The sequence below is a fragment of the Panthera pardus genome, unplaced genomic scaffold, assembly GCF_024362965.1.
Source record: "Panthera pardus isolate Hobbes unplaced genomic scaffold, ASM2436296v1 HiC_scaffold_18, whole genome shotgun sequence".
NCBI classification, from domain to species: domain Eukaryota; kingdom Metazoa; phylum Chordata; class Mammalia; order Carnivora; family Felidae; genus Panthera; species Panthera pardus.
In genome coordinates, this window is record NW_026526743.1 from 12,725,243 (window position 1) to 12,742,277 (window position 17,035).

The 17,035-nt window shown below is 55.8% G+C and overlaps 1 protein-coding gene across 2 annotated transcripts; it reads left to right on the forward strand.

Annotated features, from left to right (window-relative positions):
* Positions 1–1,335: 1,335 nt before the first annotated feature.
* CADM4 (cell adhesion molecule 4) lies at positions 1,336–15,660 on the forward strand. 2 transcript variants are annotated; one of them, XM_053905830.1, is made up of 9 exons: positions 1,337–1,475; positions 10,808–10,954; positions 11,280–11,432; positions 11,671–11,805; positions 12,180–12,344; positions 12,473–12,563; positions 12,938–13,110; positions 13,948–14,076; positions 14,620–15,660. In XM_053905830.1, exons 1-9 carry the CDS (start codon positions 1,412–1,414, stop codon positions 14,727–14,729), a joined length of 1,167 nt encoding a protein of 388 aa, XP_053761805.1. In that variant the 5' UTR covers positions 1,337–1,411; the 3' UTR covers positions 14,730–15,660. The 2 variants fall into 2 exon arrangements, with proteins under 2 accessions (XP_053761806.1, XP_053761805.1); XM_053905831.1 differs by lacking the exons at positions 13,948–14,076; positions 14,620–15,660 and adding an exon at positions 13,294–13,430 and having other exon boundaries at positions 1,336–1,475.
* The last annotated feature ends 1,375 nt before the right edge of the window (positions 15,661–17,035 follow it).

Here is a 17,035-nt window from a genome sequence, read left to right on the forward strand (position 1 = left end):
AAAGACAACAGTTAGCGACCTACCTCCCAACCCAGATTCCCACCTCCAGGTCAGACATCTCTCTTCCACCCGTCCTCAGACAGAGAATGCGAGGCCTCTTCCCCCAGTTTATAGAAAGGTGAACTGAGAATGGAAAAGGAGAGGGGTTGCTTAGAAGTGTGATCCTGGGGACGCAGAGGTTGATGGGAGTCCGGGTCCCGAAGACAGAGAGGATGCTGGGAGCTGGACACCGAGGCCAGAAAGGGTATCTGGAGCTGAAGTCCCCTGGTGGGCCTGAATGTAGAACACTCCGGTAGCGATGGAGGTAAAGAGCAAGGGTTTTCAAAGTTGGGATGTCTCCGTTTGTCTGACTGTCAAACGGGCCCGGGAGAGGTCGCGGCCTCCTACCTTCTGTTTCTCACTCTTCCCGGGTTCTAAGGGTGATAAGCTTGCACCGGGTCTACAAGGTCCCACAGAAGTGGGCTCAGGGAGACCACTCCCCAGGAGGGAGAAGGGACCCGAATGTGGAGGGGTGAGTCAGCAACAATGATGGGAGAGAAGTGGGAAGCGCGCGTGGAAAGTCGGGGACGCAAAAGAGACTGGGGCAGGAAGAGCGGGGGAAGCAGGGGTGGGGAAGCTAGACGCTAGGGCGTGGGACGCATCCACAGGAGCCTCTCCCTCTCTGGGGCTCAGGACTTAGGCTTCCTTCCAGTTGGTTCCCTTTCGGGGGCCCCTTTCAGGAGAGTGATGCATGATGTGGAAACACTGGATTCCTGGGTCTGGACGGTAGGAAGGGTGGGGCCTGACCCCCGCCCCGCCCAGCCCTGCCTGGGAGATCCAGGACCTGCCCAGACACCCCTCTGCCGCCCTCCCGGAGCTCGGGGTGGCTAAGGTCACAATCATGTCATGTGACACCTTCACCTGCACTCACTTGTCCACAGAACACCTCTCACACTCACCTTTCCCACAGAACACTCCTCCCTCCCTCGATGCTCACACCCTCGCGCAACACTCCCCTCCACACACACCCAAGCCTTCACACACACCACTCACCTCCTTCCCCTCACGCGACACCCGCACCCTCGCACACCCTTCCACCAACACACTCACACTCACCCCTTCACACAGCACCCGCAACCTCTGCCCTCACGCAGCACCCTCCCGTTCTCCCGCATCCCCTGCACGCCCCCGCCCGCAACTGCCCCGCTCTTGGGGGGCCCGCACCCCCACCGTCCCCCCACCCCCACGGTCTCTCGGTCCCCTGGGTCTCCCACCCCCTACCCCCAGTCCCGGCCTGGGCCCCGCCCCGGCCCCGGCCCCGCCCCCGGGCGGGCAGGGGGCGGGGCTCGGGGGCGGGGCGGGCGGCGCGGGCGGTGCAGGTGCCGGGCCGGGAGCGAGCGGCGGCGGCGGCGGCGGCGGCGGCGGCGGCACCATGGGCCGGGCCCGGCGCTTCCAGTGGCCGCTGCTGCTGCTGTGGGCGGCCGCGGCGGGGCCAGGTAGGGTCGGGGGCCGGGGTCGGCCGGCCGGGCCGGGGCGGGGGGCGCGCTGCGGTGACAGCCCGGCTGCCGCGGGGCCGCAGAGGCCGAACAATGCGCGCGGGGCCGGGCCGGGCCCCCTCCCCGGGACAAAGCGCAGCGCGGGCCGGGAGCCGGGAGCTGAGAGCCGCGAGCGGGGGGAGGGGGACGCGGGCCCCGGCCGCTGTGCCGCAGCCCCCCCCCCCCACACCCCGCACAGGCCCGGATCCCGGCGGGGACAAAGGGACCGAGACCACCATTACCCCCCCCCCCCCACCCCTTCCGCAAGCCCGCCTTCTCTGGGCCGGTCCCGCTGTCCTTCTGTTCGGTCTCTGCGTCCCTCTGTCCGCCTGTCTGTGAGTCCCTCAGTCTCTCTCCTTGTCCCCCTACCCTTGTCCTCTGTCCCTCGGTCTGGAAGTCCTGTCCCCCCGTCTGTCCCCCTTTCTCCTTGCCGCCCTGTCCCCCACCTCTCCATCTTCTTTGTCCCCCACCTCTGTCCCTTGGTCTCTGCCCCTTTTTACTGGGTCACTCTGTCCCCCCATCATCCTCTCTATTCTCCTTCTCTGTCCCTCTATATTTCTGCTGTCCCTCTCTGCCCCCATTCTCCCTCTCTGTCCCTGTCTCACTGTCACCCTTGTTTCTCTGTCCCTTTCCCTCTGTCCCCCATCTGTCCCATCCCCTTGTCTCTATCCCCTATCTTTCCTGCCTGTTTCTCTAGCCCCCTCTGTCACCTCTCTTCTTCATTCCCCCCACTATCCATCCCCGCCTCTCTGTCCCAGTGTCCCCCTGTCCCCCATCTCTCTGCTCCCCCCTTTGCCCTTACAACCTCCCTGACCCCATCCTTAATACCTGCACCCCTTCATCCCTCTGTGCCCTGGAGAGGAATTGAGTCAGACAGGGCATCCTGAAGGGCCTTGGAGGGAAGTGTGTGTGTGTGTGTGTGTGTGTGCGCGCATGTGTGCGTGTTGGGAAGTGTGTGAGGAACCTTGGCATGTGGGCACACACGTGGATTCAGCAAATGCCTCGCAAATGCTGCCCCCCCATTCACACACCCAGACCATAACTTACAGAGAAGCCCCCCTCCAGGACGTCTAGGGAGCCGTCCACATAGCCACATCACACACTGTGAAAAGCCGGACACCTCCACGATAGGGTGACCCTGAGGCTGGGGACAAGGTCAGGAAACGTCACCTACACACTCACACACTCACACTGCGTGTGCCTCAAACCTGCCACAGGTCACCCCCTCCCCAGCGGGTGAGGCCGCTCTTAGGAGGAATGGATGGCTGGGAGGTGGCTGGGCAGAAGTGGAGGGCAGGATGCTACGGAGAGATTTGGGAGAGGCGTGTAGCCAGATGGCACAGGGCTGGGGGCCAGGGTTTATTTGCATCCTGCCTCCTGCCATTTGCCCCAGCAGCCGACCTCAAGCCCCCTCCTCTCTCTGGGCCTCAGTTCCCCTTTCTGTAAAGTGTTGAACCCAGTGACCTGAAAGGGAACTCCAGCTCGGACCTCCCAAGGGGTTTCTGGCAAGCTGGGCACGGCCTCCCTCTCCTCAGGACGAGGCCAGAGGGGCAAAGCTGACCTCTCATGCTGCACCTTGCTTTCTTCTAAAGTCTTCTGCCATTGCTTGGAACTTTTACCATTTCCTTCTTTCTTTGCAGCAGACAAGCCACAGTCCCCCCGCCCTCCTCCCCATGAGCGCTTTGGTACCTTAGCTACATGCCCTCCAGTTTTATTATTCTGTCTTCTTTTAGGCTCGTGAACCAGGTTCATAGAATCCTAGAACCAATGAATCCAGTAAACAAAGAACCTGAGGGTGTTTGAAAACACTGGCGTCTTTAGGACTCCAGAATCCCCAAGTCTTTAGAATCTTGCCACCTTGCAAATTCTAGAACCTTGACAGCGTTAGGATTCTAGCCTCTTGACAGCTTTAAAATTCTGAGATCTTGACCTCCGGGAGATCCTGAGTCTTGACACCTCTGACATCTGGAATCTTGACAGCTTAGAATCATGGGATGGATTCTCTCAGAATCAGAACCTAAGATGACGGCTTGCCCAGTTCAAGAGTCTTTTCTCCAGCGCTCCTGGGAGGTAGCTCTAGAGGCTTGTTTCTTGTTTCATGTTCAAACCACTGCTTCCTGGAACCTGCATCCTACTTCTCTAAACTTTCGCTAAATTAAATGGCATGGGGCGTTAAAAGTTGGGAGACAGCTGGGTGTCACGGGGAGCACTCTGGACTGGGAGCTGAGGAACCAGCCTCTCTGGTGTGATTTTATATCAGTCTCTGCCCTTCTCTGAGCCTCACTTTCCCCCTTCTGTACAGCGTGGGCTAGGGGGCTGGGGTACCTGGTATCAGAGGGCCCTGTCTGCTTTCCTTTTCACTGGATATTTCTGAATGACCTTGGCCGCCAGATTTCAGGCGTTGCTCACGGTCCCTCCATCATCTTCCTCTCAGTCACCCCTTTCCTCTCTCACTTTGGCCAGCCAGCACGAAGGAAGATGGGGGTCCCTTTGTGCCCTTCCAAAACCGAATTCTCTTTCCTGGCTCACACATCTGCCAAGAATACCAGAGAAGGAGGAGGAGATTGATGCCAAAGGGAAGAAGGGCCCAGGGTGGGCAGGCGAGAGGAAGCGAGAGAGAGAGAGAGAGAGATGCGTTGCCTGACCAGATGCACGCAGGCAGAACCAGAGATCCACAGGCCGGGAATTGGATAGAGCAGAGAGGGGCAGAGGGAACGGATATCCAGATACAGAGAAAAGACAGAGTGACCGTTTAGAGTTAGGGGGCTTTGTAGAGGGGGAGTTGGTTGTTGCCCAAATGTTTTCCTCCCCAGTGACTCACTTTTCCCTGCTAGAGTTCTGACAGGTCACTCTGAGAGCAGGGGGACCTTGCCCCCAATATGAGTCACCCCAGGGTGCAGGCCTTGGGTGGTTTCTGTCACTGACCCCCACCCACCCATGAGCTGGATGCCTGAGTCTCCAGAGCGGGGGGTCAGGTTCAGCAATGGATTCCAAGACCTTAGACACAGCAGGGTTGGGGCCCGGGGTGGGTTAATGTCGTGCGAGCCTGGCCTGTCCCCGTCTTGGGGAACACAAAGGCAGCTTTCTCTCTCTGGGTGGGGGAGGTGGGGGGGGATGCTTGGAGACAGTCAGACTCGCCAGCGCCCAATGGCCTGTGGCACCAAGACCCAAGCACCCTCTGGTTCCTGCCAGTGCAGACCCCAGGCCCATAGTCCTCCGAGAACCAGGCACTAAGGCTCCTCTGCAGTAACTCAGTGGGGCAAGAGGGCAGCGACAGAGCCTGGGGTCTCCTGGGAGGGGGTGACTAGAGGGTACTGGGGGTGGAGGGTAGGACAGTGAGGGCTCAGTGCAGGCCTGCACCCTTCCTGAAGCAGGAATTCCCCCATGACCCCACGCCCAGGGGAAACCTCCCACCCCCTGGCTGGGCCTGAGGCCCAGAATCTAGGGAGTTCTGAATATCCCAGGAACGTGGGGGCCATAGGGGGCACTTTGTGTGTGAGGCTGCTGACTCACCCCTACGCCCCCACCTGATGCTTGGTCCCCAGATAGGAGGGGGACGGAAGGCTGGGGGAAGGCAGGACTGTGATTCTGAGGGTTGAGGACTGTAGACCTGCAGTCAAGTTTCCAGGAGAGAAGGGGGCTGGGGGCCAGGACTCCTGGGTCTGAGGGAGGAGGGGCCAGGGTTTTAGACTCTGGGATCTGAGGTAGAAGGCTAAGTGTCTCAGAGGGAGGAGGGGGCTGGGGGCTTGGACTCCTGGGTCTAAGGGGAGAAGAGGGCTGGGGCTCCATACTCCTAGGTCATGTGGGAGGAATGGAGGTACAGACTACTGAGTCCTGGGAGAGGAAGGGACCGGGGGTCCCACTGCAGGTTTCCGAGGGAGGAGGGGCTGGGACCCTGACGCCTAGGTCCTGCGAATACAGGCGCCTTCACAAGGCTGAGCTGGGGAAGAATTGATGCTTTGTGCGAGGATGTTCGGACTCCGCCATTGATGGGGGGCTGAGGGGGGGTTCATTCAGGACGAAGGGATGTACCACCTCCCTAGGGGAGGAAGTGGGGGAAGGAGGCATGAAGCCATGAGCCCCCTGGGGAGCGGATACGGAGGGGGTGGCTGTGACCTTCCCGGAACCGTGACCTTGAGACTCCCTTGGGTATTCGCTGACTCAGGACCCAGGAAGTGCTCCCCCCACCCTGTCTAGTCTCCGTGGAAACATCCACCAGCTGTGTACTCTGGACCCCTGGCTCCTGGGTCCTGAAGGAGGAGGGGGCTGGAAGCCCAGACTCCTGGGTTTGAAGGGGGAGAAGGCTGGGGCTCAGGACTTCTGGGGATGAAGGAGGAGGAGGCTGAGAACCCAGACTCCTGGATCCTGATTGGAGGAGGGGGCTAGGAGTCTGGACTCCTGGATCCTGGGAAAAGAGGCAGTTGGGAGCTGGACTTCTGGGTCTAAGGGAGGAGAGGGCTGGATTCTGGGTCTCTACCTATCACCTGCTCAGCCACTCTTTCCCAAGCCCTCCCCAGTCCCTTTTTCCAGGCACCATCCCCATGACGACTCCAGGCTGTCAACACCGTTTAAAGGGCCAGTGCCCAAGTCCCAAAAGCTTAGCCCTCTCGGACTAACAAGTCCCGCCTCACCACCCCCCAACTCCCCAACCCTGAAACAAAAGCTCCTGGGACATTAATATTCCAGGCACAGACACTGTTGGTTACTGACTCCTCAGGAGGGGGAGGGAACAAGACAAAAGCCCCCCACCCTCACCCCATGTGCACCCTCAAGCAGACAGCAGAGGAATAATTTGCACGGTAGGGGCGGGGGCAGATGCAGAGGTCCTGATGGCTCCCAGGAGATGTTGAGTTTCTGCCACTGACTTGGCCTGGGACCCCTGAGCCTCATTCTCCACATCTGTAAAATGGGGGGCTAGCACTGGGTTAGCCCTGAGGTCCAGGATCAATGGCTAGGCTTCAGGATGTTTTTGTTTTGTTTTGTTTTGCTTTGCTTTGCTTTGTTTTGTTTTTTAAGCACCAGGATGTGCAGGCAGGCCAGTTTTCATGTGCACGGGTATGTTTCCGGAGTTGTAATAACAGTAGCTTTGCAGGAAGGACTCCCTGAGCTTTGGGCACTGGGCTGATCCCTAGGAGACAAGGCACTGGCATCATCCCCATTTTACAGACAGGGCATCTGAGGCTCAGAAAAGTCATGCCGCTTGCCCAAGGTCACAAAGATGGCCAGTGGTCCAGCTGGGATCAACCCAGGTGTCCACCATGAGGATAATGATGCCACAGAGTCGTCGTGAGGTTGAAATGAAATCGTGCCCAGCACACGCTATTCATCTGTCAATCTCCCAGACACTTATCTAGCTTCAGGGACACTGCTAGGGAGGAGGGATACAGCAGTGAAACCGATGGATTACATTCCTGCTTGCATGGGGTGTGTATTCTGGTGGCAGGGGACAAACACAGTAAATGAGTAAGCACATTACCAAGATAATTTCAGTGACATTTCTGTAGAGGAAATAAAACCAGTGGGGACAGAACAGAAAGTGTTCTGGAGGTAAGGGGACGTGTGAGGTGTGAGGGAGGGCTCCCTGAGGAGGTGTGGATGTGAGCAGAGACCTGAATGACAACAGGAGGCAGTGAAGAACATTCCAGGCAGAGGGGAGAGCAAGTGCAAGGGCCATGGGGTGGAAACGAGTTCAGTGAATTTGAGGAAGATCAAGGTCAATGCACCTGGAGGAAAGGGAGTAGCAGGAGGGTGGCTGGAACTGTGGTCAGAGGGGTCCAGGCCACATACCACCTTCAAGGTCCAGGGAAGGAATATAGATTTTACTTTATTTCCTAAGTGTCATGGGCAGCCTTCCAGGGTTTTTTTGTTTGTCTTTTGTTTTTGTTTGTTGAGAGAGAGAGGGTGCAGGTGAGTGAGGGGCAGAGAGAGAGAGAGAGGGAGAGAGAGAGAATCCCAGGAGGGGCAGAGAGAGAGAGAAGCGGAGCTCACCCTACGCAGGGCTCGTGTTCACCCGATACGGGGCTCGAACTCACGAACCATGAGATCATGACCTGAGCTGAAGTCAGATGCTTAACAACTGAGCCATCCAGGCACCAGCCTTCAGAGGGTTTCAAGCAGAGAGGTGACTTGATCTGATTTACCTTCTGGAAAACTCCATCTGGCTGCTATGTGGAGAATGGCCTGAGGGGAGGCAGGCATAGAAGCTGGTAGACCCCTGAGTAGCTCTTAAAGGTCAAGGGAAGAGACCGTGTCATTGGACTAGGGTGGCGGTAAAAAGATGAACTGATCTGGGATATGTTTTAGAGGTAGATGGATAGATCTTGCTGATGGAATGGATGTTAGAGAGAGGGAAAGGTTTTTGGCTTGAGCAACTGGGTGGATGGTCGTGATATTTACCGAGATTGAAAAAGACATGGGGAGGAAAAAATACGTGGGGCCAGGATTGGACATGTTGATATTCCAAGAAGTGCCAAATCAACCCGTAAGAGTGGCTTAAGTGCACAAAGCATTGTATTCAAACCTAAGAGAAGTCCAGAAGTAGGCATCCAGGGCTTTGGAGGCAGCTCCACATCATCACCAGAGACTCAGGTACCTTCCAGCTCTTAGTTCCACCATCTTTCGTGCCCTTGTCCTCTTGGTCAAGTGGCTGCCAGAACTCCAGGCATCACATCCCAGTTCCAGGCAGCATAAAGGCAACCTGGAAGAAAAAGGACTTGTCCCTTTTCTTTAGGAAGTCCTCCTGAAATTACCATATGAATTACCAGGGAAGTCACTTATCCTTATATCGAGTTTGTACAAAACTTGTTATCACATGGCCTCATTTAGCTGCAAGGGAGTCTGGGAATATCTTTTTCTGCTGGACATAGGGCAACCATAAATATAATCAGGGTTCTTTTACTAAGAAGAATTATGGATGCTGGATTATGGATGCTGGGTAGAAAGCTAGCTGTCTCTGCCTCCATTCTCCAGAATTAATCTTTTCTACCCCTCAGCATCCAAATTGGGTTACTGAGCCCTCTTACAGGGAATATAACACTTTGATGGTCAATTACAGTGATTTGCATCTACCTCCCTGTAAATCTTGAAGGCCTTCCAGGGCAGGGACCTCATCTGACTCATCTCTGGGCACCCAGCCCCTAAGCACCTACCTACTGCTCAGGAAATACTCGAATGAATGGGACAGAATGCAAGAGACACGAAGCCAGAGTTAGCCCACATTTAAAGGTAAATAACCAGATCTGATCATGGCACTTTCCTGCTTCAAAACCTCCACTGGCCTTCAGGGTAAAAGCTAATCTCCAGGCTTGGCCTTTGTGGCCCTCCACTAGCACATCCCACACCCCCTCCCCAGGGCTGCACAATTTCACCCAGACAACCAGGAGGTGGATGTGGATGCAAAATGTGGCATCAGAGAGCTCTGCATGCAGATCCTGGCCCTTCCACTGCCACTCTAAGACCTTAAGCAAGTCATTTTCTCTCTCTGGACCAACTTTCTCACCCATGAAATGGGAATTTTAAAAAGCTGGGGATTGGGGTACCTGGGTGGCTCAGTCGGTTAAGCGTCCGACTTCAGCTCAGGTCATGATCTCACGGTTCGAGAGTTCGAGCCCCACATGGGGCTCTGTGCTGACAGCTCGGAGCCTGGAGCCTGCTTTGGATTCTTTGTCTCCCTCTCTCCTGCCCCTCCCCTACTCACGGTTTTTCTCTCTCCATCTCAAAAATAAAAATAAGCATTAAAAGAATTTTAAGCTGGGGATTGCTAATAGTGCCTAACTATTTGGGTACTCTGATGATTAAATGGAAATTATATAGGTAACACCCTTAGCACAGAGCCTGGCACAGGCATAGCAAGTGCCTAATAAACAGTAGCCATTGTGGTTATTTTATTTTGAAGATGACCGTGACAATGGTGATGGTGATGGTGATGCTGATTAATCCCAGCTTCGAGCTGTACTCTAGGCTGCTGCCTCTGCTGAAAATACCCCCTTACTAATCCCCTACCTTCCTCCTCTGATGGATTAATCGGGGTAGGTTAACCGCAATAACAACAGCCCCGAAATCCCAACGGCTTAACAAAAAAGTGAATTTCTCATTCACGTTACAGTCCTGTGCAGGCAGGTCACAGCGGGCAGTCAGGGCCCTGGGCTCCTTCCAGCTTGTGATCCTGTTCTCCTACAGGCTCCTTGGGGTCCTCTCCATTCAGCCAGCGAGAACGACTGTGATTGACATGAGCCAGCCTGGAAGAGGTGTTTCTTTGTTCCACCTACATCCCACTGGCCAGAAACCAGCCACGTGGTCCCAACTAAGTACAAGGGATCTGAGGAAATGTAGTCCAATCGTGTGTCCTACCAGTTAACTTTGGTGGTGTAAGGGACCCTCCAAAATGTAGTGGCTTTAAACAACAGTCATGGTCATTTGCTCTGGGAAATAACTCTGGGAGTCAGCGATCTGGACTGAGTTGGTTGGGCAGTTCATCTCTGGGTCTCAGCTGGAGTCACTCATGTGGCTGCAGTCACTTGGGGCTGGATGGGCCAGGATGGCCTCACTCACGTGACCGGCAGTTGGTGCTGGCTACTGGCTGGATTTCTCTCTCCATGTGGTCCCTTGCCCTCAGGGAAGCTAGTCCAGGCATCTTTACCTGATGGTCTCAGGGCAGCAAGAGGGCACGAATAGAAACGCTAGGCTCGAGAACCCATACAGTATCACTTTTAGGAAATGTGATCAAAACAAGTCAAAGCGAGTGGCTGGTCAAAGCAAGTCACAGGGCCTGCCCAGATCAACAGGATCAGAACGCCTGCTTTATGACAGGAGGGACAAAGTCAACTTACAGAGGGCATATACAGGGATGGGAAGAATATTGTGGCCATCACTGCAGACAAATTACAACGGGTGCCCAGGTGTGAAAGGTGGGATTTGGGGAACACATAGCAGTTTCCCACACCTGGTGAACTGCTCACTCTAAAATCTGGATCCAATGGAGCTTTCTTCCAGAACCTTCTCTGATCACCCATCTCCCTAGGCAGCCTTAGTCTCCCCTTCCTCTGGGCTCCCCGTGTGCTCTGTGCTGTCCCCATTAGAGCACATACCACTGGATCGTGACTGTAGCTTCTCTGGAGCAGCTTGTCTTTACCTCCCAGAATCCAGCCCTCGGGAAATGTTGGCTGCAAGGAACTGAATGAGAGGGGAAAGAGAGAGATTGGCGATTTGGATGGGGGAGGAACGGGGGAGAGAGAAAAGACTGAATCGCAGCCCTCAACGAGTCTCCTATCCTGTCTCTCTGTCTGCTGGTCCAGGGGCTGGACAGGAAGTACAGACAGAGAATGTGACCGTGGCTGAGGGAGGGGTGGCCGAGATAACCTGCCGTCTGCACCAGTACGATGGATCCATAGTTGTCATTCAGAACCCAGCCCGGCAGACCCTCTTCTTCAACGGCACCCGCGGTGAGTGCTGGGGTAGGAAATCCTGAGTCTTGAAGGAGAAGGACTGGGGCCTGACCCCTGTGTCCTGAAAGAGGACAGAGGGGAGAGTGTGGACTCGGGTCCTGACAGAGCATGGAGCTAGGGGCCTGGACAACTGGTCCTGTGGGCACGAGGGCCTGGATCATTCTGGGTCCCTAAGGGAGTCACAGGTGGGGGCCCCTGAGATGCACGGGTATGGCTGGATGGGGAAAAGGGGCAGAACGCAGGACTGTAAGCTTCTGGAGGAAGGGCAGGTCCGTGGAGCCAGAATTCCCTAGGTTCACTCCTTCCTGTTCCTTCTGTTTAGCCCTGAAGGATGAGCGTTTCCAGCTTGAGGAGTTCTCTCCGCGCCGCGTGCGGATCCGGCTCTCAGATGCCCGCCTGGAGGACGAGGGGGGCTATTTCTGCCAGCTCTACACGGAGGATACCCACCACCAGATTGCCACGCTCACTGTATTGGGTAACGCCTCTCCCTCCTCAAACTCATCCCCTCCTCCTTTCTCCTCCGCTTGTCCCTTATCCTGAGACCTGATTTTTAAATAACCTCCTCGACACCTGCCCCCAGGAAACACGGCCGGTCTTCCTGACCTCCAGCCTGTGTTTGACCCCTGCCACCTGGGACCCTTGATGCACCTAGTTTCTTTGAGTCCACCTCAGTGCCACCGCTGACCGCCCCCCTAACCCCTTTCTCCCTGCAGTGGCCCCAGAGAATCCCGTGGTGGAGGTCCGGGAGCAGGCGGTGGAGGGAGGCGAGGTGGAGCTCAGCTGCCTGGTTCCTCGGTCCCGCCCCGCCGCTGTCCTGCGCTGGTACCGGGACCGCAAGGAGCTGAAAGGTACTACCTGGGGTGGGGTCACCGGGGAAGTGCCGGCGAGGGGTGGGACTGAGAGGAAGCGGGTCTTGGGACCTCCTGGCTTATAAGTGCGCGGGGCTTGGAGAAGAGCGCACAGGTTTCGCTGACCCTGGCCACCCAATATGCTGCTACGGAAGGAACTGACCGATGGGAGGGCTTGGGAGTGAAAGAGGGAGGGGCTTTGGGAAGAGGCACCTGGGGCTGCGGGCTACGTTCGGGGAGGGGCGTGGCTTGGAGGACTGGAGGCGAGGCCTGTGGCTAAGAGGCGGAGCTTGGCAAATAGCCTGCTTTGGTTTGGGCTGGGGGTGGGCGGGGCCGGAATCCTGGCCTGACCGAGTCCCGGCGGGGCCTGGCAGGAGTGAGCAGCGGCCAGGAAAATGGCAAAGTCTGGAGCGTGGCGAGCACAGTGCGGTTTCGTGTGGACCGCAAGGACGACGGCGGTATCGTCATCTGCGAGGCGCAGAACCAGGCGCTGCCCTCCGGACACAGCAAGCAGACGCAGTACGTGCTGGACGTGCAGTGTAAGTGCCCGGCGGGCCGGGACGCTGGGGGCCGGAGGGTCCCAACGCCAGCCGCTTGCCCCCGGGAGGGTTTCTAGCCCCGCGAGATGACCCAGACCACCACTCTCCCATCTCACTTCCGCCCACAGACTCCCCCACGGCCCGGATCCATGCCTCCCAAGCTGTAGTGAGGGAGGGAGACACGCTGGTGCTAACGTGTGCTGTAACAGGGAACCCCAGGTGAGCTCTTGGACCCGAGACTCCTGGGTCCTGAGGAGAAGAGACCGGGGACCTGGACACCTGTGTCTCGGGAAAGAGGGGACTGGGCGAACAGAGGGGCTGGGGCCCGGACTTCTGCGTCCTGAAGGGGGGAGGCTGTGGGGCCCTGGACTCCTGAATTCTGATAGTGGAACGGGCGGGGGACAGGACGCTAGGATTCTTGAGACTCCGGTGATGGGTGAAAGCTGTGCCCGGGACTGTTGGTTTTATTGGTTAGGATGGGGAGAGTAAGGACCCTCTTACTGGCAGATACTACATATCTAGATTACCGAGAAGTCAGAATTGGATGGTGGCTCCTGTGTCCCTAACTCTGACTATACTTCCCTCACGCCCAGGCCAAACCAGATCCGCTGGAACCGCGGGAATGAGTCTTTGCCAGAGCGCGCCGAGGCGGTCGGGGAGACGCTTACGCTGCCTGGCTTGGTATCCGCAGATAATGGCACCTACACTTGCGAGGCGTCGAACAAGCACGGCCACGCGAGGGCGCTCTATGTACTCGTGGTCTACGGTGAGGGCACGCAGCCGCAGGCCTGGGGGCGGGGCTCAAGGCGGGGGCGGGGCCTCGGAGGAGGTCTCTGCTCGTCCCGGGAGGCAGGGGGTCTTGGGAATGGGCGAGCTGGGTTGGATGGTTCAAGGCCTGCAGGGGTGTTTGAGGGGCCTGTTGCAAAGGGTGATTCTTTGGGGTCCACAGCCACCTGAATTCCGGGAGTTCTGCGACCAGACCGACCGCCTGGGTTCAGACTGGGCTCTGCGGCATCCTATTGCGCGTAACTCTGCGCCTTAGTTCCCTCATTGGTTAAGCGGAAATAAACAATAGCACCTACCTCATAGGGGTGTGAAGATTATATATGAGCTAAATATATAAAGCGGTTGGAATGGTCCCTAGCACAAAATAAGTGCTATGTGTTTAGCTCTTATGACAGTGGAGCACGAATTTTGGAAGTTGCTGGGCCCTAGCTCCGCATTTTTAAATACCTGGAGCGTTTTAGACAAGATGGGAAGGGACTTGGACCTCAGGTTCTGTGGGTCAAAGGAATCGAACGAAAAGAGATGTGCTGTTTCCGTTCTTTGGGGAGTGGTGGGGGGAGGGAGTGGGGTAGTACTGGCAAAATGATTCAGGGGCTGGTTCGGGCCAGTGTACAAACCAACACACGCGTTCTTTGTGGAAGTGGAGCATCAGGAAAGAGTGGAACCAGGACAAGGGGCCAGGCGTGGCAGTAGTTTGAGGGGCGTGACGCGTAAAAGCGCGGTTAGTTGTGTGGATTGGTTTACAAGAGCAGCAGCGATGGGGCCAGGCTGGGACTGTGCTCTGATGACCTGGTCCTGCGCCCTGTCCCTCTGGCAGACCCGGGTGCGGTGGTAGAGGCTCAGACGTCGGTGCCCTACGCCATTGTGGGCGGCATCCTGGCGCTACTGGTGTTTCTGATCATATGTGTGCTGGTGGGCATGGTCTGGTGCTCTGTACGGCAGAAGGGTGAGTGGGGGCGGGGACTGAATTCTGCAGGGGGTGTGGTTGGTTGTGGGATTCGGGAAGGGCGGGGCCCTAGAGCCCGGCTTGCAAAGAGGGAGGGCGTACAGCCCAGAGGATAAGAGGGCGGAACCTAGACCCGGGATTCGAAACCTGGCGGGACCTGAGGCCAAGATTCCGGGCTGACTTTTCGGCCTTGACTCTGAAAGGGGTGAAACACTGAAGGTGAAATTAAGGCCAAGAGTTTGAATAAAACAATTCATCTCCCTAAATTGTTGGATTCGTTGGGAGCAGAGTAAGGGGACACCACCAGGAGAACAGATAAGGGTTGGTCTTTCTTTGAACTTTTGGAGTCTTCCTAATTCTGCTTTTACCTCTTTCTCTGCCCCTGTTTTGCAATCCCCTGCACTTGATTCCCTCCCTGAATGTTCCGTTTCTCCCTCTTCCTTCGCCTGGTATGTCTTGTCTGTCTCCCCTTCCCGTATATTTCTGTCCAACTCCTGGGTCCACATATATGTCACCTCTGTCTGGGGGTCTGTCACCCCTCAGGCTCCTATCTGACCCACGAGGCCAGTGGCCTGGATGAGCAGGGAGAAGCAAGAGAAGCCTTTCTCAATGGCAGCGACGGACACAAGAGGAAAGAAGAATTCTTCATCTGACCCCACCTCCACCCGGGCCTGGGCCTGGGCCTGGGCTGGGGTCCACCCCACTGCCAGCTGCAAAGACATTTACCAGAGTCTGGGATGGTGGGCTTCTCCCCCCACCACTAACACCTCAGACGCTTGGGCAGGGATGGGGGGTGTCGGATCCCAGGTCTCTGCAAGGGCCAGAAGCAAGGGCCTAGAGGCCTGGGCCCCCCAGGGGGCAGGGGCCAGAGGTCCAGACCCCCCAAGTCCAGGGAGGGCGGTAGGGATTGGGTTGGGGGAAGATAACTGGGGGAAGGCCAGGGCCCCTAGGCTGCAGAACCAGGTCTTGTGGGGAGGGGGTCAGATTCTGGGAAGGGTGGGGTGGGCAGGGAAGGGGAACACAGATTTCTTTGGGGGTCCCAGACCCCATGCCAGCCATTGTAGGAGTTCCACAGAGCTCTGGGCACCTCTTTGCAAAGCCATGTTTGCACGGTGGGGGTAAGGGTGGGGGGGGAGGGCATGGAAACAGGGATTCTGTGTCTTTGTGTCATAACTTTGATGGGGGCGGTGAGGGAGACAGCCCCAACCCTTTTCTCCAATCCCCAGGTTCCTGGGCTCCCCTTCCCCACCTCCTCCCCCCATATCTGTCCTATCCATATTTGTCTCTCTGTCCACCCACTCCTGGGGGGGCCTTCCCCATCTCTCCTCCAGGCCCTCCAGGGAGAGGGAAAGGAGTCTGGGGGGTGCGTTGGTCTCTATGGTTTTATATATAATATATTAAAAAAAAATTAAAAATCTGTATGAAAATATCAGATTGCACCCCCCTCCCCTCATTCCTGGCTTTTGCCCCCTTTTTCTTGTTTAAAAAAAAAACAAACCACACATTTTGTACGGGGCGGGGAGGGGAAACGGGGAGGGGGTTTGGCAATCCCACTAACCACCATTAAACTGAGGAGAGAACAAGTGTCTGGGGTGGCTGTGTGTCTGTCCCTCTGCCCAGAGCTGCACTATGTTGGGAGGGGAACTGAACTAAGGGAGGGAGGAGGGAGAGAAGTAAGATGGTTGTTGGTGGATAGTACAAGCCAGGAGAAGTTCTGTACCTCTTCAGGGGCACCTCCACCCTTCCAAGGAATCTGTTTTTTTCCCTGGCCACTCCTTCGGCCAAAAGTCACTTAGTCTTGAGTCAGTAGCCACTGAGCTACCCTGTCCTCAGCCAAAGGCCCAGATCCTTCCCCTGGTTTACCTCTAACCCGGAAATCAATCTCCAAAGGACCTTTCAATTAACTCACATCTCGCCCTGTCAAAACCTGTGCCTGCTCTGCTCAAAATCTTTCCCTAGCTCCCCATCACCTCTAGGTCAAGTCAAGCCCCCTTAGCCTGGCACTCCTGGCCCCTCATTCATTCGACTAAATTTTAAATGAGTGATTCTAATTTTAGATTAAAAAATACACTGACCTCTTTCTTTGTGCCAGGTGCTACCCAAAGATCTGGAGATGCCGTGATGAATAAAATAGGCAAATGTTAGGTGTTCTAGATGGCTTCGTACTAACCTGAAACTTGATCCTGTTTCTAGGCACTGAGGACTGAAGGAAAAAGGGTGACTCCCTTCTTACCCTCACAAAGCTTCCATGAGGAAAACAGGAAGCAAAAAACCTTTAATTTCAGCTTGCCATAAGTACTCTTAAGATAAAATGCAGAGTGAGGGGATGGGGTACTATTAATTTATTATAGAAAACTTCAAATACAGAAGTAGACAGAACAGGACTATGAAGTCCCATGCACCCTTCACCCCAGCTCCCACAACCATCAACTCGTGGCCAATCCTGCTGTATCCACAATCCTGCTCATTTCTCTAATGCAAATTCGACGTGCCATCTTTGAAAGATCAGGAAGAGCCTGTTTGACACCTGTGCCAAGATATGAATGATGAGTCAAAGATCAGAGGGAAAAGCATTTTCAGGCAAAGGGAACAGCAAGGGCAAAGGCCTGAGGTGGTAGGGACTGGTGTTTGAGGGGAAGTAGAGGTACACAGGGATGGATAAAGAGGTGAGTGAAGTCAGAGACAAGTAAGAACAGACCACATGTATAGCCCCTGGGCCATGACAACGTTTGATTTAAGTATAATGGGAGCTCTTGAGAGTTTTGAGCTAAAATATAAGTCAATTCTAAAAGCCTGGAATACTGCAGTAGCTTCCTATGCCATCAAACTGTATAGTCAGAGCTCTTAACTCTACCTTTAGGAGCCTTTCCCCTCTCTTAATTCTGTTTCAGGCATACGTAGCTGCTATCACTTTCTCAATCAAACCATGCACTACTTTTTGCCTGTAGGCTTCTGCCCT

Coding starts and splice junctions, on each gene's coding strand:
- CADM4 (XM_053905830.1), top strand. CDS start 1,412: ATGGGCCGGGCCCGGCGCTTCCAGTGGCCGCTGCTGCTGCTGTGGGCG. Junction 12,564..12,937: donor GCTGTAACAGGGAACCCCAG/GTGAGCTCTTGG, acceptor CCTCACGCCCAG/GCCAAACCAGATCCGCTGGA. Junction 14,077..14,619: donor GTGCTCTGTACGGCAGAAGG/GTGAGTGGGGGC, acceptor GTCACCCCTCAG/GCTCCTATCTGACCCACGAG.